This window comes from Manis pentadactyla, chromosome 2 (genome assembly GCF_030020395.1).
Source record: "Manis pentadactyla isolate mManPen7 chromosome 2, mManPen7.hap1, whole genome shotgun sequence".
Lineage (NCBI taxonomy): Eukaryota > Metazoa > Chordata > Mammalia > Pholidota > Manidae > Manis > Manis pentadactyla.
In genome coordinates this window covers 1,304,653-1,328,036 of record NC_080020.1, presented here as the reverse complement: position 1 = coordinate 1,328,036, position 23,384 = coordinate 1,304,653, and the positions used below count along the sequence as shown (strand labels likewise).

Below are 23,384 nucleotides of genomic sequence, written 5' to 3'. Positions count from 1 at the left end.
ACAGAACCCAAGAATGGACTAACAGTTACCAAAGGGTAAGGGACTGGGGAGGATGGGAGGGAAGGGGGGATAAAGGGGAAAAGGGGGCATTATGAATAGCACACATAATGTGGGGGAGGACACGGGGAGGGCTGTGCAACACAGAGAAGACAAGTAGTGACTCTACAGCATCTTACTATGTTGATGGACAGTGACTGTAATGGGGTATGTAGGGGGGACTTGGTGAAGGGGGGAGCCTAGTAAACATAATGTTGCTCATGTAATTGTAGATTAATGATACCAAAAAAAAAAAGAAGAAGAAGCCCTTTACTTCTACAAGGTTACTTCTCTATGGTGATCCAGACTTAGGCACAGGTAGTTAATTTAATGTGAAATAGAAAAAAATATATAAAATGTTTACATTTAAACCCAACTGTTACAGCACTGATGTCATTAGATACACAGCTAAGAACTATATTTCAAAGAATTATGGCCACTGAGTGAAAAGAAAAAGGTCAGAGGACGTTGTCTTCAGCTTATTATAAATTGTAAGATATCCTTTCTGTTAAGAATTACTAACTGAATCTATAAAGGTTTTATTTTTCTCCATGCCAGAATATTTTTCATTACAATTATATACTTCCAAATAATTTAACATTTAACTATTCAAATCAGATGGGATAATTAACACAATATAGGAAAACTTCTGGTTAGGTTTTATTTAGTTAGAATATGTATCTCCAACAGCATGAAATAAAACTTTCCACAGTTCTCAATTGAACTGTATGTCATTTTCTTTTAGAATTTCTCGTTTTTCATGAAAATAATTTCTAAACCACTCTATGTGTTCAACCTTTTGTTTAACACTCAGATATGGGTTTTTGGAAAGGCCGCAGGTCACCAGCTCCATGAAGTGGCGAATTGGTCCTTGTTTTGGAAAATCCTCCAGGTATTTATCCAGAAATATATGTTCATGAAATTCTGAACCATTATCATCAAAACCTAGGCAATGAGACAAAATACGTTAATTATCATTCTGAATGTAAAACCTGCATCATAAAATTGACATTAATGAGGTAACAGTATTGTAGTCAAAGATGTGAACTTTGGAGTCAGGGCCAGATTTGCCCACCGATTTAACAAGAGTTGACTGGGCAAATTAACTTCTCTGAGCCTCAATTTTCAGGCATAAAATGACGACTGAAAGAGCACCTTCTTCATGGGGTGTAAAGATTAAACAGACTCAGAATTATAATGCTCTAATATGGAACTGAACGTCAGCCGGCAGTATTAAACCAATACCTACAGCATACCTCGGGCCACAAAACAAACTTCAAAACATTTAAAATAATCAAAATAATACACAGTATGTTCTTGAATTTACTGGAGTCAAAGTAGAAATCAGTATGAGGGATAACAGAAAAATCTTCTAACAGTTGGGAACTGAACAATACACTTATAAACAGCTCATGGATCATAGAGGAAATCACCAAGACCATTTTTAGAAGCGCACAGACTCTAATGGAAATGAAAACACAGCAAATCCAGACCCGTGGGCCGCAGCGGGAGCAGCGCTGGGAGGGACACAGGCAGCGAGGGCACGGCGGGCAGCCTGGAGGCGGGAACCCGGCTCCCGCCAGAGCACCGAGTGGAAGAACAAAATAACCCCAAAGCAAGCAAAAGGCAGGAAACCGTAAAGGTGAATGAGACATCAATAAAACTGTAAAGAGTGAAGGAGAGGAAAATCAAGCCAATGTCTGGTTCTTGAACAGAAATCAGTGAAACTGATGAATCTCTGTTCAGTGTGATAAAGAGAAAAGGGGCGAAGGCGCCCACCCCCACCAGCAGGAAGGCGAGGGCAGGCCCTCCCTGCACATCCTGCATCAGCGAGGGAAGGACACGGGAGGAACGAGTGCTCGCTGCGGGGGCGCAGCAACCCGGAGCCTGGTACCCGCAGAGGGACAGGCGTGCAGAGCGGCGGAACAGGACTGTGTCCCCCTGGGACAGACAGACCGAGCCCGGCCCCAGAGCGGCCGTGCCTTGAGGGAGGCGGTCCCTGTCTCGGGAGGCTTGAAGGGCAGGGCCCTGGCCCCGAGGACCGGGTCCTCAGAGGAGGAAGGGACTCCGGGGGCAGCTCCGAGAGAAGGTCCCGTGCGGACACAGGAGGGTGGCTGTGCACCCGCCCAGGACAGACCCCTCGGGAAACCAGCCCTGCTGGCCGCTGGTCCCGGGCGTCGGCCTCCGGGGCTGTGGGAATGGCTGCGTTCCGCTCAAGCCCCCTAGTCTGTGCTGTTTTGTTGTGGCAGCCCCAGCAGACCGACACAGACCCATAGAGGTAAGCCCAGCTTTTTACAAAGGCGCAGAGACAATTCCGGCAGAAAGGAAGCCTGTCAACAAATGGTGCGTGAGCGACTGGATAGATGTTGACAAGATAAAGAGCTGAACCTCATACAGGTTAACACAAAATGGATCATGGACTTAAACGTAAACTAGAAGTTTTACAGAAAAACAATGTGGGAAACTCTCCTGGTTTCGGGGCTGCAAAGAACTTGATACTAAAAGCATGACCCATAAAAAGGGAAAACTGGACCCTATCAAAATTTTTAAATTTGCTCTATGAAAGACCCCATTAAAAGGATGAAAAGACAAGCTATTGACTGGGATAAAATATTAGCAAACCATATATTCAACAAAGGACTAGTATATGGAAAACATAAAAACTCTCAACACTCAACAATGAAATAAAGCAGACGACCTAACTGGAAAATGGGCAAAACACGAGAACATTTCCCTGAAGAAAATACACAACTGGCAGGCACAGCCAAGAAAAAGACACAGGCTCAACCTCACTAGCCAGCAGGGAAGTGCAGATCTAAACCACAGTGAAATGCCAATGAGAAGCCAGGTCATTCCTGCACTGCTGGTGGGAATGGAGAACGGCACAGACACAATGGAAAACAGTTTGGGAATTTCTTTAAAAACTAAACATGCAGCTGCCACTGTGAGCTAGTGACTGCACTCACTGCACTCACGGGCATTCACCCCACGGAAATAAAGACTCACATTCTTTCAAAAGCCTGTACATGAACATTTACAGCACCTTTATTAACGTTAGCCTCAAACTGGTAACAACTCAGATATCTTTTACCAAGTGAGTAAACAAACTACACAGCACAAACTGTGGAATACTACTCAGCAATTAAAAAAAAAGAAAGAAACCCACAAACCCACTGACACATACAACTTGGATGAATGTCTGGAGAATTAATCATGTTGAGTGAAAATGCCAGTCCCCAAAGGTTACACATTTTATGATTCCATTTGTATCTTTCTTGAAATGATGAAATCATAGAGATGGGAAATGGACTTTGTTTTTGCCAGGGACCAGGGACAGAGAAGGGGAGGTGGGTGAGGCAGCAGAAGAGGCTGTCAGGGACCCTGCGGGGACGCAGCGGCTGTGGTGGTGGCCACACGAGTCTACACAGGTGACAGAAATGCACAGAACTCGGCACACACACACACAGGACACAAACAGCTGGTGACAACTGGGCGTGGCTGGAGGGCGGCACCAGGGCCAGCTGCCGGCCTGTCATACTGCGCGGTGGTTGTGTAGGGTGTAAATGGGGGGAAATGGGAAGAGGGCGTGGGGAACACTCATTATTTCTTACAACGGCAAGTCACTCCACAACTACCTCAAAATGAGAGGTTTAAAAAGTGGTTTCTAATCATTTAGAATTATTTTATATTAACAAAGATTTTTAGAAATTTGGACATTTAAACATCTATAAATCACTTACATAAAAGCTAAGATACATATCAGGGTGTAAACTGCCAAAGGGCCACCTGTTACCCCTGCGGCTTTACTAAGTTTTGGGGCATCTCTTATGCAGCAACAAGTAACTGGTACAACTGACGGAGGAGACGTCCTCATATTCAGAACCCCACTCTGCCGAACTGGCTCTTCAGCTCCGAGCTGTCAGTGGCCATGCCTGCCCACGCACCACCGCAGTGCCGACCTGTGGATGGCCTGGGCTGAACCCCTCCTGCCGGTCTGGAGGCAACGGCACCGCAGCCCACCTCGCATGGTGAGACGCATCACGGCTCCTGACAGTAAAATGCCAAAAAACAGGAGGATGTCGCATTCAACCAAATACAACCAGACACGTGTACGCAGTACAATCCGGAGGTTGGTCTCTGCCCCGTGCCCCCGCTCTCGGTCCCAAGGCCCAAGGCTGATCACTGACATTTTGCATCCTTCTGGTTCTTTTTCCAAGTACATCTTTTTTCACAGCAAATTTTTTTTTTAAACAATTTTTCTGACCCCCATTCAGAGTTCCCCATGGCTCCTCCGAAGAGTTTACGCCACTAAACAGGTGGGTCACTCTTCCTTTTTTTAAAGGCCATAGGCACCAAAGAGTGAGGAAGGGGAGGCCATGCAGGAAGAAAGGTATAAAATGAAGGCAGTAGCCGGTCTGGGCTGAGGGCCTTTTTCACAGTCAAACAGTTTCATGTGACAAGTATTCTTTAAAAAACCCAATATGGCTAATGTTATAACATGAAAAGCAGGTCAGGGCAGGTTTACACTCTCAATATATCTCAAAGGAGGCACATGAAGGCTAAAAAAGAAGCCCTGTATCCTTGGAAAATAATAAATCAAGGTGATAAATGCTCTCGAATATCCAAAGGTGACCCTGGATTCCGATTTTTTTGTTGGTTGTTGGTTATTCGTGTCCTTAGATGCACTAAGCTAGAACACTTGGGACAGAAAGTTTTACAAGAGAAATCATTTTTTTAAATAGCCATGTTAACACAAGCTTAATTATTAACTATTAACAGGCATTGGTCCAAAGACTATATTTGACAGATAAGAAGTTATCATGGGTAGGCGGGCACAGTAATGAGGCCTGTGCCAAAACAGGGGCAGAGGGGATCTTATTTCCTACCACCCTTGCTGTGCACAGATCAACCACCTTTTTAACCTAGAATGCTGCAGGGGGCGTGATGAACAGGTCCTTCCTGAATGAGTCAGTGTATGAATGGGAGCTGGATGGTACTGGCGAGTATGAAACAAAGGAAAAAAGGGAGAGAGAGAAACAGGGCACACTATACACAAAAATAAGTTCCAGATAAACAGGAAAAGGATAATAGATCTGACTGCACAAATTAAACTTTTTGTTGGTTAAAGATATTCTAAACAGTTAAAAGATAAGCAGCAAGGATTTCTAGTTAAAACGCAGCAGACTGAACCAATGCTTTAAAAATATCCACTCCCTTGTGACGCCTACGAAATGGCAGCAAAAGGAGTGAAGAGACAAAGGGAGAGAAGAGACCCCGGCGGGCAGGAGGGCAGCAGAGCCGCAGGAGGGGCCGGACGGACGCGCAGCAGCCGACCCGGCGGAGTGAGGTGCCAGCCCACCGCCCGGAGGAGGGGAAGGCAGTAGGGCGCACAGACGTCGGGGGCCTGCAGAACCCCAGGTCCCGCGTGCCACTGTAATCGGGACTGCGCGGCAGGAACACAGACCGGGGGACTAACGGAAGTTGGTTTAGGGAATCACATCTCTCCTGTCCCATCTTCCACCCGAACCTCTAGACGATGCCATCCATTCCCAAAGAAGACGGGCAGTTTGCTTCTGGGAAGAAATTAAAGTGGAGGGAGGAAATAAGTTAGGGACCTGGTAAGAAGGGACTGCCGGATGGAGAGACCGGGCCGGCCCGGTTCTCAGAGCGCAGCGAGGCCAGCAGCCTCCGGGTGGGTGGCCGGCGGAGTTCTCCGAGGGAGAGTCGGGGCGAAGAGCCACAGACGTGCACCCGGGATGGTCTCCACTGCCGTCTTTTTTACAAGGGACACCATGTCAACTGTTCATTGCAATTTAAAACACCCCTACTGTCTGAGCCTTCTGGGAACTGAGAGAACTCGAGTGTGTGCGGAGGGGCGTGTGTAAAGGGGTCACTACAGCACATGCAGCCCCGGGAACACAGTGAGATGAACGACGGTGCAGCACGTGACGGAGGTATTAAATAGCTATAGAACAGCTCTACTTACTGGAACCATCAAAAAATGAATAAAGTTGATCTCTGTGTGCTGACAGGGAAATGCTTTCAAGACACTGCTTAGTAAAATACTGCAGGACCGTACGTGTGTAGAACGGCCCCACACAGGTCAAAACGAAACAGAACAGGCGAATGTGAAGCTGCCGTTGAGGTGGACCCAGAGGACACGCGCCAAGCAGCCCACAGCAGTGACTTCAGGACGAGACAGCAGCGCCCGGGGGGAGCGTGCCCTGTGCTCTTCCATACGATTTGGATTTTTTGCAAGCAAAATTTCTTATGTTGATTTATGTGATACAAGAAGGAAATCCCATATGGCATAAAAGCAACTAGGGCTAATTCCCTGGCTAACTCTTTTCTAAATATGCTGAATACAGTTAAAAATCCAGTACAACAGAAAAAGGGCAAAACCCATGTCCTGGAAAAGGGTGACAGCACTGGGCACCTGTTCTGGACAAGGGTATATTGCAACACTGAAGCAAATTCAGTCACCTTTATTCTGAATTGTTTCCACTTCTTTTATTGTCAAAATTACTTTATTATTTTATTTCCTCTCCTCTCAGCACCTTGAGGCTCTTGTTCATAGGCCATTATTTCAACTAAAACAACCAACAGACCATTTCAGTTACCACATACTTAATAAATAATCTATTTGCTGTAACTTTCTCCACACTCTGCCCTCCCAGTAAACAAAACAGAGCCCTCTTGAGGAGTTTTAGGGTCATTTTGAAATTTTCTAACCTTGCTGATCAATTGCTAGCTGGTGTTACAGCCCACGTATCACCCTAGCAAAAGGCAGGCACGTTAGAAGTGAAGGAGTTTAACTGAAGATTAAAAACAGAAGTGATTGACATTCATGACTGAGCTTTTTGGCCACTGAAGCCTCTAAACTGAAAAATACTCTGTTTCAAAAACACCTTAATCTGGTGGCATATTTAGGGCCTAATGGATATTCAAGTGCAAGACTGTTGCTGGTAGTGGTAAAAATATGATAAAGTTAAACTCAAAGCTAAACAAAAAATAATTTTATAATCAATCCAATCTCTAACAAATGCTACAAAATCTAAGTGGGAATAATTCCACCTAACAGCTCTCCAAATCTCCATGTTTTTAAGGCACAAAAGGGGGGACAAACCAGGTTTTAGAACAAAAAATGAAAAAAGATGTACTTCAAAAGGCTACATCTTAAGTGGCAAGACAACAAACTATAATTCTTTTGTGTAATACAAAACCCCAATACTGGATGCAAACTACACAGGACGCATCATTTTGTCATTTTCAGGGTTATGTTCCAGAACTGATAAGGCAGGTCCTAAACATAAAACAACACAACTATCTTTCCTTAAAAGCATCCAAGTAAATCTTCATGAAGATATTTATTAGTAGAGAGAGCATAACATTTTATTAATCTCAACCTTTAAGTGTAAGAAATATAAAAGAATGTCACTGAACTGCTGAGGCCCCAGGTTCTAATGCCAGGGGCACAGCGCGTGCAGCCCCTCCCACGTGTGACCCGAGATCCAGGGAGAGTCCCAGGTCCTTTCCTGCTTGTCTGGACTCCCGGGGCTGGAAATGACATGAAGCACCCCCGACACCTATACAGATAACCAGCACATTATCTCCCCAACTAAACCAAAACACGCTTTTTTTTTTTTCATTTTTAGAAATTAAACTTTCTCAAACACCAGGTCAAATTTAAGATAAATTCCTTTGGAGAGCTTGGACACTCGAGGTTCTGGTGAACTTGTTTTGCTAGTGACAACAAACCACCAATCCAAGCCTCCCTAGCATCCTGTGCGGTGGCTCCCAGAAAACACGCCATATCCTTGCTAATATTTTAAGATTTTTAAATGTTACAGTATAGAACAGAAAATATTGTACAGTAGCAAATCCCCTCACAATATTGTTGCTGTAGAAATAGGGGTGACGATGCTTTAACTTGTATAATCTCATCTGCTTCTAAAAAGAATCCCATAAAACAGGTCGTATTATTTTCCCATTTTATGTATGTGGTAAAATTTTATATAGTGGTAAAAATATGATAAAGTTAAAGTCAAAGCTAAACAAAAATAATTTTTTGTTTTGGCTGGGAGAGATCACATATTTAACTCACTGAAAACATGACCTCCTCCTAACGACTACGCTTCGCTACCTCTCCTAAATCACAATTTATTCTGCATTAATATTGGATTTTAAGACTAGGTTTTTAACCATAAGCACCCGGAACACCCAAGTTTCACCAAATAATAAAATCTTCTTACTACCACGCTGTATTTTGAATTCCTTTTAAAATCATGATTGCAGAGGCGGGAAAGGAACGAACACTGATTCACATGCGCTCTGTGCCGGCCGAGAACTGCTGTGAGCAGCCCGGTAACGTCACCTAACTTAATTCTTACATTCTTCCAAGGAGGTGCCTTTAGTTGTACAGAAGAGGAACTAAGGCCCAGGAGGACAAACAGCTCCTCAAAGGCAAGTGGCTGACCCCTCACAGAGCTGGCATCTGTCCTTGGGTTGGCACAACATGAAAGCCCTTGGGTTTTCTGCACCTCACCCTGACACCTTCCAGAGCACAGAAACCGTACCACTTTAACAAATACATGCTATAAAATAGACAAAACTCAGCATGCTGAGTCACTGCACATACCACATAAATACACAGAATATTAAGAATTTGCTAAGGGATTTGTAAGTCTCTAAAGTTTTCCTATACAAAGTAATACTTTATAAAGATTCAAGACTAAATATTTCAGGCATTTAAGCTTCCATCCCATTTATTAACCCAAACAAATGAAAGAATATAAAAAATTAAAATATTACAGTGATAGCATAACATACTTCAAAAGTTAAAACATGGACTACATTTTCCTAAGACTTACTGAGGCGTTTGCAACTTCTACCTAATCTTATAAAAGTAAATGAGTCTCTTCTAACTGAAAATACATCCATAAATGCAATGAAAATGCTTCAGTGATGACAACACGGGTGTCATAAAAAGCAGACAGAAATACTATTATTACTATTAAATAGCAAAACTAGTAATACTATTTTTCTTTTTATTGAGGAAGAGGTAACACCTCCAGAACAAAATACAGGGAGGTAGACAATAGCATCGAGTAGTTAAGCATCTAGGTATGCAGCCAGAATTCCAAAGAATTTCAAAGCCTCCTAACATTTTTGCTTTGAGTGGCTCTGAGTCAAGAACTTTGCACCTCATCAATGCAATGGTTTAATGAATAAAATACACCAGCATAAGGTTTTAAGTCAAAACATTTTCCAAAATTGAAGTATACTAAACATTTTTCTAAAGAAGACATACACATGGATGGTCAATAAGCACAAGAAAAGATGCTCCACATCGCTAATCATCAGAGAAAGGCAAATTAACACCACAATGAGCTATCACCTCACCCCAGATAGTTCTGGTCACTTTCCAAAAGACAAGAAATAACAAGAGTTGGGGAGGATGTGGAGAAAAGGAACCTTCCTGCTGTCCGTGGAAGTGTAAACTGGTGCAGCCACTGTGGAAAGCAGTACAGAGGTTCCTCAAAAAACTAAAAACAGAAGTACCATAGGACCCAGTAATTCTACTTCTGGGAATTTACCTAAAGAAAACAAAATCCCTAATTTGAAAAGATACATGCACCCCTATCTCTATTGCTGCACTATTGACAATAGCCAAATTGTGGAAGCAACCTAAGTGTCCATCAGTAGATGAATGGATAAAGAAGAGGCGGTACATATACACAGTGGAGTATTATTCAGCCATAAAAAAGAAACTTTGCCAGTTGCAACATGAACAGACCTAGAGGGTATTATGAAGAGAAAGACAAATACCATATGATTTCACTTATTTCTGGAATCTAAAAACAAAAACAAAATGAAAACAGCAATAGATTCATAGACACTGAGAAGGGACTGGTGGTTACCGTGGGGGAGGGGCTTGAGTAGATCGGTGAGGGGGATAAAGGAGCACAAAGATTCTCAATCATAATATAAGTGGGTCACGGGGACGGCAGCACAGCATGGAGAATACAGCCAATGACTCTGTAAGTTCTTCCCATGCTGACAGACAGTAACTGCACTGGTGGGGTGAGGATTTAATAATGTACCTGGTGAACCACATGTTGTATACTTGAAACTAATACAAGATTACATAACAATACCTCAGTTAAAAAAAAAATGAAGTATAATCTCATACCCAGAATTTGATGTATTGGAAGATTAACCAGATAATCTGCTAGCAACTAGAAAAATGTCTTCATTTGCAGTTCTCAACACTTTTGTCATAGAAATTCACAATGCACTTCTGCCATGTAATTTTACTTCTTCATTTTCCTTATCAAGTATGTAGAACTAAGGGAAATTCTAACATTCTTATTAAAAACACCATCAGATTTCTTTCAGGACACTACAAAGATATTTACACAAAGTTTTGAAATTCACATAAATACCTAGACTCAACAACGGAACATGTGGAGATTTAATCTCCATCACTGGATTTGATAAGCCTCTGAAATCAAGACTTGCCTGCCTCGTTGTTAACTGGGAACTCCCACAGTTTGCCTTCTTTTGTCCACTGGATCATCTCCTCAAAGCCGTTCTGAGAGGGCTGTTCATTCACTGCAGCTAACTGCTTAGCAAACTCCACATCCCAAAGAGAAGGTGCTGTCTCTGTATGATAAAAATATTTCAAATAGGCACAAGTCAATGTAAATATCTTTTCTTTTTTATTGAAGTATCATTGATATATATATAATCGTATATTGGTTTCAAAAATACAACATAGTGGTTCAGTAGTTACCTGTATTATTAAATGCTCACCCACTACTGGGGTTACTATCTGTCAATACAGAAAGATGTTACAGAATCAATGGCTGTGTTCTCCAAGCTGTACTACCATCCCTGTGACCAACTGATACTATCATTGAGAATTGTTGTGCCCCTTTATCCCCTTCGCCCTCCCCACCCACCTGTAAATATGTTCACTTTAAAAAAAGTTATGATCAACTCTGAATTGGTAACACATTTTCAGACCTCGTAGCTCATATTTAAACAGTATAAAATCAAAGGTCACTCTTCTGAGAGCCAAAACTGTAATAAAAATGCCATATAAACAAACACTACAGCTACAATAATTACAAGCCTTAACTTTTGTTTCACTACAATGCTAGGCAGTCAGCTCCTAAGTCTCACTGCCTCCCCACTGGAAAGCAAAAAGGAATATGTATGTTGTTTAAGGATGTTTTTATAAGTTTGAGTATTTTTTATATAATGTGACCTTGACTTTTAAAGTCCAACCTGTTTAATTGTATTTTTAGTCTTTCAAATCACTAATGTACTACTAATAAAGACCAAATAAGTTAAATTAACATAATTAGAATGGTATATACTATTAAATACAATAATAATGTGTACATACATACACAGATAATAATGATACTACTACTAATAGATACTGAGCAGTTAGTCTGTGTTAAATGCTTTTTCACTGGAGTATAGTTGATGCACAATCTTAAACTGGTTTCAAGTATACGACACAGTGGTTCGATGGTCACCTACATTATTAAATCCCCAGTCCCGCCAGCGCAGTTACAGTACCTGTCAACATAGGACGTTAGAGAATCACTGACGATATTCTCCATGCTGTGCTACAGCCCCCATGACCAGCTTACATTATGATTCAGAATTTTTGTGCCCCTTTATCTCCCTTCCCCTTCCCACCCACCCACCCCAGCTGAAGGCTTTTTATTTATGCATTAGTTTATTTAATCCTCACAACCAACTCCAGAAGTAAGGTAATATGTTAGCTTACAACCACCTTAACACATTTCCATCACTTACTTGCTTTGGAAATTTAAGGCATCTTTCAAGAATGAGTTATATTCCCACCAGTCACACTCCTGGTGGGAATATAAAAAAGTACACACACTTTGGAAAACAGCTTGTCAGGTTCTTAAAAGAATACACTTATAACGATTTTATTCCTATTTATCCAAAAGAAAATGGATGTCCATACAAATATTTGTACACAAAAGTTCATATATGAAATGACTGACCACACACTGACTGGACATTAAGTACGTCACCCTAGAAACGTCTGATACAGAGAAAAGATCACAGCAATTAGGCTTAATTAGCTGCATTTACAGAGTAATCATAACAGTAAAATAGCTTAATTATAATGGTTCCATTTTATTATTCAGTGGACACTAATCAAAATCAGCCTATGTCTTTTCCATCATCATCATCAACACCATTATATTATTGTTAATAGTTGCAACTATCTCTTGAATGTCTACTGTATTCCAGGCACTGAGCCTGACATTATCTCACTTAATCCTTGAGGTGTGCGTATAAGGTCCATTTTACAGCTGGGGAAAGGGAGGCTCAGAGAGGCCAGTATGACAGAACCTGAGTATGAATGATCCAGATCTACCCAATACCAGCGCTGTCCCCATTAAGCTATATATACTGCCTCTGCACTCTAGATTAAGCCAGGACAGGCTTAAGGGCTGGGACTACAGTTGGCCCTTGAACAATGCAGGGCATAGGGATGCTGAGCCCCTGCAGAGTTAAAATCTGTATCTCATTTTTAACTCCCCAATAACTTAACTAGTAGTAGCTGTGGGTAAAATTGTAATATTCCAGAATACCTTGCCTGGCTTTAGTGCATCTCCATATGAACAGGCGTTCCTAAGAGGTGGAGAGAAGTAGCTCATCTCCGTATCAGTGGGTAATTACCTGGGCACCTGAGGGCTTATCTGACCCTGAGATGCTGGGGGGAAGCTCTTGCTTGCTTCTGCCAGAGCAGGAGAGAGAAATGGCCCCCAGACTGCAATTTGTAAGCAATAAACGGGTTTTAAACTTTATTTCTCCCTTTGACTGATTTCGGTTTTAGAGATATTTTGCTCCTCTCCTCAGAGTTACAGTGGCCTACTGTTGATTTTAGGGTAGTAAATGATAAGACAAACTGGTATCTACATATATTTTATGTATTCATATCTTTTTCTTAATTTTTTCAGTATTCCTAAACATTGCAGTTCATCTGTGAGTTTTTTCAAGCTGTTGCAAATCTCCCCCAAATATTTCAATATACTTACTGAAAAAAGCCATGTGTAAGTGGACCCACATAGTTCAAACCCATGTTGTTTAAGGGTCAACTGTATATTCTTCACAACAGTGGTAAGAAGTTTGTGGGGCTCAAAATGCAGAAATCATGGGACAGAAGAATTTTCACTGAGCCAATGAATAATTACTGAATGCCAACTACATGCCAGGCATTATTGTAGTTGGTGAGAAACAGCAGAGAATAAATGCTAAATTTAAGTTTGCACACTGTTGCTATTCTTGTATTTAATTGGGAACAAAAGACATTCTTTAGCCTCATGCAAGTATAGCTTATTAAAACAATACCACCATTAGAGTAAATTTACTTAAGTATGTGCATTATTTTCCGTAACAGAGTATAATCATTTAATACTGTTTTATGAAATATACGCAACCTCAGTACTTCCTTGCCAGCTAATTCGCTTTAGGAATAACACTCCCGATTTTAAAAAAGCAAGTTGGTTCCTTCAGGAGTCCAAGTGCCTCTTCTGGCTGTTCATTAGCTGGACAACAGTGGCTGCCCTGATGACAGATTTCCTCCTTGAGCCCAAATTAACAGGTGCCACTTCAGTAGACCTGACTGATTTTCCATGACTGCATTTTATATTTTCTTTTCATCACACAGGACAGAATGCAGTTTTTGCAATGTAAGAAGATAAACGCACCCCTGTTTACTGCTGCATTATTTATAATAGTCAAAATATGGAAGTAAGCTAAGTGTCCATCAGTAGATGAAAAGAAAAAGATGTGGTACATATACACAATGGAATATTAATTCAGCTATAAAAAGAAAAGAAATCCTTCCATTTGCAACAACATGGATGGAACTACAGGGTATTATGCTCAGTGAAATAAGCGAGGCAAAGAAAGACACATACTATGTGATTTCATTTATTTGTGGGCTATACATACAAAGACAAACAGCATGAACAGAAGAGCAGTAGGCCCACATCCACGGAGAAGGGAATGGGGGTTACCATGGGGAGGGGCTGGGGGGGCTGGGGGGTTGGATAGGACAGGTGAGGGGGATAAAGGGGCACAGAAATTCCCAATCATAATCGAAGTCGGTCACAGGCATAGTAGTACAGCATGGAGAATATAGCCAATGATTCTGTAACATCTTCCCATGCTGACAGATAGTAACTGTACTGGTGGGGGTGAGGATTTAATAGGGTAACTATTGAACCACTGTGTTGTATACCTGAAACTAAAATAAGACTGTATACCAATTAAAAAAAAAAGAATAAAAGAAAAACTACTACAAGTCTACTAAAGAAGTTCCCTGAATAAACAACCCTTAAATCACCTCAGTTAAGTCGCTTCTATAAATGCGATAGGAGGTGATCACTAGTTCTAACCCAAATGAGCAGCTGGACTCCAACGGCCGGCAGCCCTTAGCGCCCGCTGTCTCGGGCAGCGTCCCAAGGGGGAAGTGCGACCGAGGCCGGCGATGCCCACAGCCACGCTCGGGGGCAGGGCCCAGGCCGATCCCAGGGGGACCACTGAAACAGCTGTCTGCTACGCAACCAAGACATGAAGGACACATAAGTGGCGTTGTTCTGACAAACCTGTTTCAGGTGCCTCTTCAGCAACTGCCTTAAGCTGAAAAATATTAAGTCTCTTGCCCTTTAATATATTTCTCCTCAGACTGAAAAAGAAAAAAAAATGAGTATTTTTATACACAAAATTGTTCAAGAAGGAAGTTTAATATGAAATATTCAATGTAGAAAATAAACATAATTCCACTGACCCACACCGGGTATTTTAACTAAACTGCCATGTCTGCTAGTTAAAAACAGGAATAAATGCACTTGAATTTTTGTATCATAATACAACAAAGTAGTTAAACCAGCTTAATTTCCAAAATACCAAGTTGAAAAGATTAGCTTAATTTGCCATCATTTTTTATCAATTTCTTATTTATTAAGTTTTTAGAAAACTGAATGTTGGACAGCTATCAAAATATGCTAAGTCAGAAGTTGTTAAAGTCATTTGTCTTAGTTTAGGAGCAGAAAACATTGCATGGTTAACTACAAATTACACTACAAAAGATTGCACAGGTAAATCAAAAGATTCCTGTTTATAAAGCAATCGTTCTGTAATTTTTATGTATGATTAACTTTCCTTATATAACTATTTTTAATTATTAAAATTAATGTCAGAGTTAATAGTTAACTTTTCCTTGTATATTTTAATCAACTGCTTTATGTATCAATTCACATTCATACTTGAATAAATTTACTGGAAGATTAAAAAGCAATTTATAAACTGGAGGGTAATTTAAAAAATAATTTTGAATTATTTTCTAGATTGTTACTTTTTCTACTAAATTAAAGTAGCTGAAAAAATACAAATACCGTATTACAAGTGGATGAAATGATCTCAAATCATGTATGTTTTCCTCTAGCAGTCCCCAGGTATTTGTAAACAAAGGTACTTTATGTTCTAGAACTGCTATCAGTGCCACCCAGCATTCCCTCAACTCTGCGTCAGGTAAATAGGATGACGGATTAAAGATTAAAGTAACACACAGTAACAGTGAACGGTTTGGTAAAGAATGGGCTTTTAAAAGAGGGATTTACTAAAGAGGACGGGAAGGGGACAGACCTTCGCTGAGCATCTGCTCTATACAGTCTACACACCTCTTTCCCATTCCTCTAGAAAGCCATGTAAGCTGGGCTTCACTTTCCGCATTTGACAGCTGGGCGAACAGACTGATGGGGCTGTGCAAGTTGCCCCAGTCACAGAATTAGTGGCGCCCTAGCAGGATGCCGAGGCAGGCCTGGGTGACTCCAAAGCCAGAGCTCCCCAATCAGAGCAGAGTGAGTCACTTGTCATCTCACCACTGCTGCCTGTGTTGGAGTCCTTTCGTCAGCTCCCTGATAGTCACCATATGCACATAAACCCGTTCCTACTTTAGCTTCTCCCCTGACATCTAATCTTTAGTGACAGTTAATATAATTAAAAATCAAACTATGATACAGCATTCTGATAGAGTTGCACGGAATCATTTCAAAAAGACTGAAGTTAAACATTCTTGAGGAATCTTAAGTAAAACTCCAAGTACACAGTCTACTTTATTCAGTAATGTCATAGATATAATCACGTTAAATTAGTAATTCAAATAATTTTCCGAAGTCACTGTAACTTCTTGAACTTCCTTTGTTAGCTGTTGCCCATCTTTTCCAATCTTCTTGTAAAAATTAGTAATTTAATACCCAAAAGGAACTGACTCAGGGTGCTGAGATTACATTTAAAATCCATGGAATATGTAACACCTCAAAAATACTCCAGTTGTGAGCACTTCCTGCTCTAAAGAGGCGTTCGTTTTTGTCAGACCATGCTAAATATCTGGTTCCCCATTTGCAACTACCACTTTATGGATATGAAGGAGAGAAAACAGAAATGTTATGTAAATACTGACAGCTTTCTATTAAAAAATAACTATGTAAGGCATGACAGCATCTTTGAGAACCTCAAATTACCAAATTTAAATTGCCACAACTATTCTGCCACTTTAAGGTATTATAACAAATCTTTCTTTCTTTGATGTTGGGTCGTTTCTCTGAAGTATGAATAAAGATGATTATGTAGAGAGAAGTAAAGACTACATAAATGTCCATTGTCACACACATATCAGAATGAAAAATAACACATCTTGCAAAACATTCAGAATTCAATCAGCTCCACTTATTCTAAATCAGGAGACCTCTAATCATCATGGGTAAATGGGAGGCAGGGACCATCCTGATTTATTTCTATTTCCTTTTCTGGGAAATGGTACATGAAGGGTAAGAAGACAAGACAGAAATGCATTCATAGTGATCGGATGCCAATCAGCAAGGAAGCAAATCTACGGAGACGCAATCACAGAGACAGCAAAGCCTGCGCACCTTTTCCCGAGGCCCCCAGTTCCCTTCTGGCCCACATGCTCGTCTTCTTCTTCATCACGTTGAATCTCGTGCACTGGCCTTGAGGGACCTCTGACCGTGGCAGATCTGGCAACTTTCATATCTGATATTATGTTGCTGAAACTGAAATAAGAAAAAGGTCATGTATCAGAAATTTCAGCTACAGGATAGTAATAAAGTTTCTTAAACATGAAATGCGCATCAATTCTTATTTCACTTCTGTACACTAATACAGCATAACAATGTATGTTTACGGAAAAGATTACATGTCATACAGTAACATTCACATTCCACAGACCATTAAGATTTGTGCTTCCCTCTGTTAAAGATGTTCTTCAGAAACACACATTCAAAACGTGTCCTAAACTGATCACTTAGAAAAATTATCAAACATCCAGAAAAGGCGATATACAATCAATATCTGCATACTTATCTAGATTAAAAAACTAAATTAAATTGAAATTTAGCCCTATTTATGTGTTGCCTGGCCTTTGTTCCAATACAAATAAAACGAGTGGCCTGATAGTCCAGTCACGTGTTTTCCTTCCCCCCCTTGCTCAGCGAGAGACCTGGCTCAGGTCACTCTCCAGACCAAGGCACACCCCCTCCGCATTTCAGAAGCGGTGGTGACCCGGCACAGAGCGAGACAGGTGACAGCATGGGGCAGGATGTCAGTGAGAATGTAGGAAGAGGAAGAGACAGAGAAGGAAACAGGCTTGAGGATCATCACCCTGTGCACAACACAGCGAAGAAAGTGATCTTATCAGAGATACCATCTTATTCTGTTATTTATTTTTAAAAACATGACTGAATTTATCATTTCTTTTTTAGGGACAAGAAATCATGTAACTCTCTACAAGAAAAGCTGCAACATTCCACTGGTTCCTCTAAAAACTGCAATCTACAACAAATCGCTAAAATTCCCTTTCTGAGGCAAATGTCGCACGTATAACTGCCACGTCATGTATGTCACTCTGTTGCGTGGAACAGCCCGTCTGCGAGGCCGGCGCCTCCACCGTGGCCGCTGGGCGCACTGACCTAACCGCAGGCCCCTCCCGGCCTCCCTGCGCCTTCACACCGGCCTCGTGCAACCGCAGCTGCCTCAGCAGCTCTGACTTGGTCGTCTGCTCGTCGAAAGGAAGAGAATCTGCAACCGCGGACGCAGCCGCCACCATCACGGGACTCAGGGCCGCACTTCTGAAACAGATAATGAACAATGAAATATGCCATTAGTTAGTAGAAAGTAAGTAATTCTTTTGGAGAAAACTTTTCGTCATTCAAAAACGTTTCCCTCAATTTAATTTCAGACAAATCAAGAATTCCTAAATAATTAGGTATCAGTCTTAAAAAACTTTAAAATGTTACAGATCAAAGTTAATGGATACTTGCTAAAGCACAATACTAACTCGGAATAAATATACTCAGAGGGATCAGAACTAATTAAATGGTACAACTATGATGAAAAGCACAAAGGATCACAAACAGGTCTAGAGGCTTAAGAAAAATCTCACTCTTGGCAACTATTTATATATGTGTGTATATTATCTAATTCTATATACTTACACAGAATTTTGTTTGATTTCTAAAAAGGAGGAGGACAGGTACCTATTACAGACACTCACTGTTTGGATTAGTTTACCCTCTACAACCCACCTATGTTTTCCAGAAGTGGTTTTGATAGTGTGGTGCTATGTAGAAACCAAGAAGTTCCATAGACACAGTAAGTCATTCTGGGCAACAGGAATCGATGTTATCTGTTAATTCTGCTAAGAGACCTTAGAGATGCATGATCTTAAAGCCACACATGATCTACTTACACGACTAGATGGTGTAGATCATCAATGTAAGACACATCATTACTTCATGTCACTAAAACAAAAATACTACCATTTAAACTAAAACACGATGCTAAAATGTCACTGATGGCTCTTAGAGTCAGTGAAATATCATACTTTTTTGACAAGCACAAATAATTACAATATTTTGAGGAAAACCATGTAAGCTGAGAGCACTGATAATTACTGGTCAAAGGAAGTCATACAAAACAGTTGCAATCAACAAGCAAAATTCTATCCTAGGTGGAATTTTTTAAATGAAAATTTCAAACAAGTCTTTCAGAGACAGGAAGCTACCTTCAAATCAGGATGTAAACAATTTGTTAATTCACAGCTTAAAGAGGCAATTAAATGGCAGTTAATAACATTGATGCATATATTAGAGAACGTGTGGAATTCTTAGATCACTGCTCATTTCCTCTCTCTGGACTGTATACAGATATCCCCTTCTTATTCAAATATACAACCTTAACGGTATTTCTTGAGTAATTATTAGTCTTGTGCTTACAAATTGATATCTAGTCTTCATTAATTATCTATTTACTCTAATTAAAAAGCTATTTTTCTAAAAGAAAAAGCTTACTGGAGTTTCAAAAATTACTTTCAAAGAACATTTAAATTACAATTCCGTTTACCTCTTCTGCGGGGTATCTTGTCGATTTTGAAGCCTGCCAAGTGCAGCCTGCAAACTCTTAAGTTGTCTTTTGTTTCGTGGTTTTGTTGTTTGTACATTTACTGTGTTTGACTCAAATTTCATGCTCTTAATAATATTTAACACGTCTTTTTTTGTATTTTCCCGTCCACCATTTTGGCTCTCTGTCTCCTTGGAGATCTCACCAGTTGGAAGAGACTGCTTATCTTCCTTGCAGTAGAGCACGCTGTTGGTGCCAAAATATCTTTGGATATTATTTTTTGTCCTGGAAAGAAGTATTAAAGAAAAAAAATTAAAAATACTGAAAAAAAGTGCAAAATAATAAAGCAAGAACTCTAAAAACTGCTTCCATGTGTTTTCAATTATTTTCAATTCAAACTCTTCCCTTTTGCTTTTTATTATTAGCAACCATAAAGACAGCAATTTAACATTTACTTGGCATATAGTATGTGCCTAGGCTTGTGCAACATATTTTGTGGGCATTTTCTCATACCCACATCAACTCCACAAAGTAGGTATTATCTCCATTTTGCAGGTAATGAAACTAGAAACCAGAGAAGTGAAGTCATTTACCCAAGGCCGTATAGCTCAGGGATCGCTAAGGCATAAGAACATTCAGAGGCTAGACCTGTCAATCTGCTTTCTTTGTTAGATACATTTGTGAAAAAGACCACCACAAATGACGGCACCTACTTTAAACTCATGCAAAACATTTCCCAATTCTAAGTAAAACAAGTATTTTATTTTGTGGCATTAAAGACCTTTGGTATTTGATATTGAAAAACTTTAAAAACTAAGGAGTGTGTTAGTTTCAGCAAAAGGGTACTGTGAGTAAAATGTCATTCATTAAATATAGTGAATATACACTGTGCAAGACACTAATAGACACTGATGATATGCTGGTATATAATTCATGGTCCTTAGCTTTATGAAGTGAACTGACTATAGCACTGATTCTTAAACTTTAATATGCAAAGGAATTACCTAGGTGTAGGGAAAATGGAAGTTCCATGGCCAGGATCCTCACCTGACCCTGATCTACTGGCCGGCTGTGCACATGCAGTGCTCACAGGCACAGGCTTGCACACGTGTTGGCAATGAATTGTTACTGACTGTGTTGCTAGAGAAACACCTCTGCCCAGTACTCTATGGAGAGAAGGGACAGGCAGAGTCGGACCTGCAGATTTCCAGACACAGATGTGCCTCTAGCACTAGGCCTGCCACCACAAGAATAAAGCTGGGTATAAACCCTTTCACCCCCAACGTTCTGTTGTCATTCCTTGGTCTCACTGAATCCAGAGTAAACTTGCTGGGAGCTGAACCGCCCCCTCCAGTGAGAGGCTAGGGGACTTGTTAAAACACAGATTCTCTTGTCCCACCAAGGAATTCTGACAGTAGCTCTGGGAGGGGCTCACTTTGCTTTTCTAACAAGTTCCCAAGAAATGCTGATGCAGCCCAGCCTAGGACCACATTGGAGGAGCTCTATTATGTATGTCATTTAATTTTTACAATCTTATAGGGCAGGTTTTATTATTCCTGTTTTATAGAAGAAAAAAACTGCTCAAAGAGGTTAAATTAGTGATTCATAACTTTTAGAGGTCATATGAACCATTTAGGGAGCTTATTTAAAACAGATTCCTGATGTTCTTAGTAAGTCTGGAATGGGGCCCAAGGTTCTGCATTTAACCAAGACCCCAGGTGATTCTTATCAATGAATCTCAAGACTGTACATCACACCCTGGGCTAAATACTATTATCAAGCAAAAGGTAGTGTCATGCTAGCAGCCCTTTAGTGAAGGGCAAAATGGCTATTTTAGAAAATGCTGGAACAAACTATTTGGTCTGCTTATAAAACTGTCAGATTATGAAAAACCAGCTGCATAACTGGCACCCTCACAACCTTGCACAGGATCCGCCTTATAAGATCATTAATATATGGCACGACTCAAGTTAGGGAAACGCTCGTTACTATTTCACGTGTGAAAGTTACACTAACATTAAAGCTATTAAAAAGGAAAGGTGGCAGCCAGAAGAATGTCACATAGAACCTGTACTTGAGTGTTTCCTTCCAAGACTGATACAGTGCCACAGAGAGTTATCTGTATTTATTACAGGAAAGTGTGTATAGGAAGTTAACTCCTTAAGACTAAAATAATACCTCCTACTTCTTTTCACAGAAAGCATCTCACAAGCACTTCAAATGAAACACACCGAAAAGCACATTTTAGAGCAAATCTGCAGACCCACTCCCCATGTTTTCCGCTTGCACTGAAGGGGCTCCTTCCGATAAGGAGGTATTTTTGTACTCTGAAATATAGGACATGTTTCAGGGGCCTTCTCAGAGCTTTTCGTCACTCTGCTAACATTAGGGGCACCCTCGCCCCCCAGAGCGGCTCAAGTCCGCTCTCTACCTCACCTGGCCCGGCTCGCGTGTCGGCCTCGGCGCGCCGCCTGGGAACCTCTCCCCCGCCGGCCACTCCCGCCCACCGCCCCGGTGCCAACCCGCTCCGGGCTGCGCTGACCCAACTAGCCCGGCTCCTGCACGGAAGAACGGCGGAGTCCCGTCTCAGGAGGGCTCCCCGCGGTCTCGGTACCGACGACACGGCCGCGACCCCTTGTCCCGCCGGCTCAGCTCCAACCCCGACCCCGTCGGCCTGCAGCGGCTTTTCCCAGGAAGCCTGCTCTGCGCCTCCCCCGCCCCGGCCAGGCGGCCTGCGCTTCCCCAGCACCGGCTCCCCCGGCACCGGCTGCGGGCTGGCAGGCGCTCCGCGCTGCCCACGCTCTCCGGCCCCGCGCGCCCTCGGGTAGGCGCCCTCGGAAGGGAGGCAGGCAGCCCGAGGAGGCGCCTCCGGAGCCCGTGGACCGAGGTGGGGGGGCTACGGGGCCGCGGCGCAGGCGGGTACCGCGCCCGGGGCCCCCACGCCGCCCTCCGGGCTCTCCCCGCCCTCGGACCGAAGGCACAGGCTCCCCGGGCCCCGAGCACCACGCCGCCCCCAGCGGCCCGGGCCTGAGAGCGGAACGCACGGGGCCGACGGCGCTGGGACGCTACCTGGCCGGGGCCGGGCCGCCCGGAACCACCGCACAGCGCGCGGCGGGGCGGAGCGGCAGGACGGCCGGGACTCCGCGGAGCATCGCGGCGGCGGACGCCGGGCGGGGAGCGCGGCCGGAAGAGCGCGTCCCCGCGTGACGGGCCCCTCACCTTCCTTCTGTTCCGCCGCCGCCGCGGTCCCTGCTCTCGACGCTCCGGCGGACAACGGGAGCCGGCGCCTGGGTTCCGGCCTCGCCCGCGGCCCGAGGCGGACGGGCAGCGGCGGTCGGCCGGGAGGCACCGGTGGGAGCGGGGCCCGGAGGCCGGCCGGAGGGGCGGGGGCGCGCCGCGCAGGCCTGGAGGCGGCCGAGGGACCGGCGGGCCGTCTCCCAGCGCCCGTGACGAAGCCCCGCGGGGCCGCCGCCGCCGCTCGTTCGCCCCCTGCAGACCCGGCGCAGGGCGGGGCGGCCGGCTTAATTCTACAAAGTTACAGAATCACCGCAAACATATGGAAATAAGGGGTTAGCTTAATGGTCAAAGCGATTTTACATCACCTCAATGCATTTCCTTCCCATAATACCTCATCTCTCAGATTCATTTCTTACATTATTTGGTTGCTCTGCTAATTCTGAGACACACATTTGATCTAAGTAAATAATACATCTTGGAAAAATCTAAGTGAATAAATACACCTAGAAAGATTCCGGCAGAGTTAGACACCTTCGGGCGGTTCGCTGTCAACCTGTCCTTGCTAGCGAACCAGAGTCGGACAGAGAAGCCCCTTCTCCCCGGTGGCGGGATGGGGAACACAAACGTCACCG

The 23,384-nt window shown here is 42.6% G+C and overlaps 1 protein-coding gene and 1 long non-coding RNA gene across 2 annotated transcripts; both read right to left on the bottom strand.

The window, feature by feature from the left end:
• Window positions 1–674: 674 nt before the first annotated feature.
• On the bottom strand, window positions 675–23,036 carry MRPS31 (mitochondrial ribosomal protein S31; the record flags this gene model as incomplete). The annotated part of the gene is made up of 7 exons (XM_057489371.1): window positions 675–981; window positions 10,558–10,701; window positions 14,706–14,785; window positions 17,031–17,171; window positions 18,087–18,245; window positions 19,519–19,800; window positions 22,735–23,036. Coding segments are annotated over 7 exons (1,338 nt in total), but the record flags the coding sequence as incomplete, so codon positions are not given.
• Window positions 20,562–22,723, bottom strand: LOC130678910 (uncharacterized). Its single transcript, XR_008992808.1, has 2 exons — window positions 22,585–22,723; window positions 20,562–20,681 (listed from the first exon to the last, which is right to left on the bottom strand). It is a non-coding gene; the product is annotated as an uncharacterized LOC130678910 (long non-coding RNA).
• Window positions 23,037–23,384: the final 348 nt, after the last annotated feature.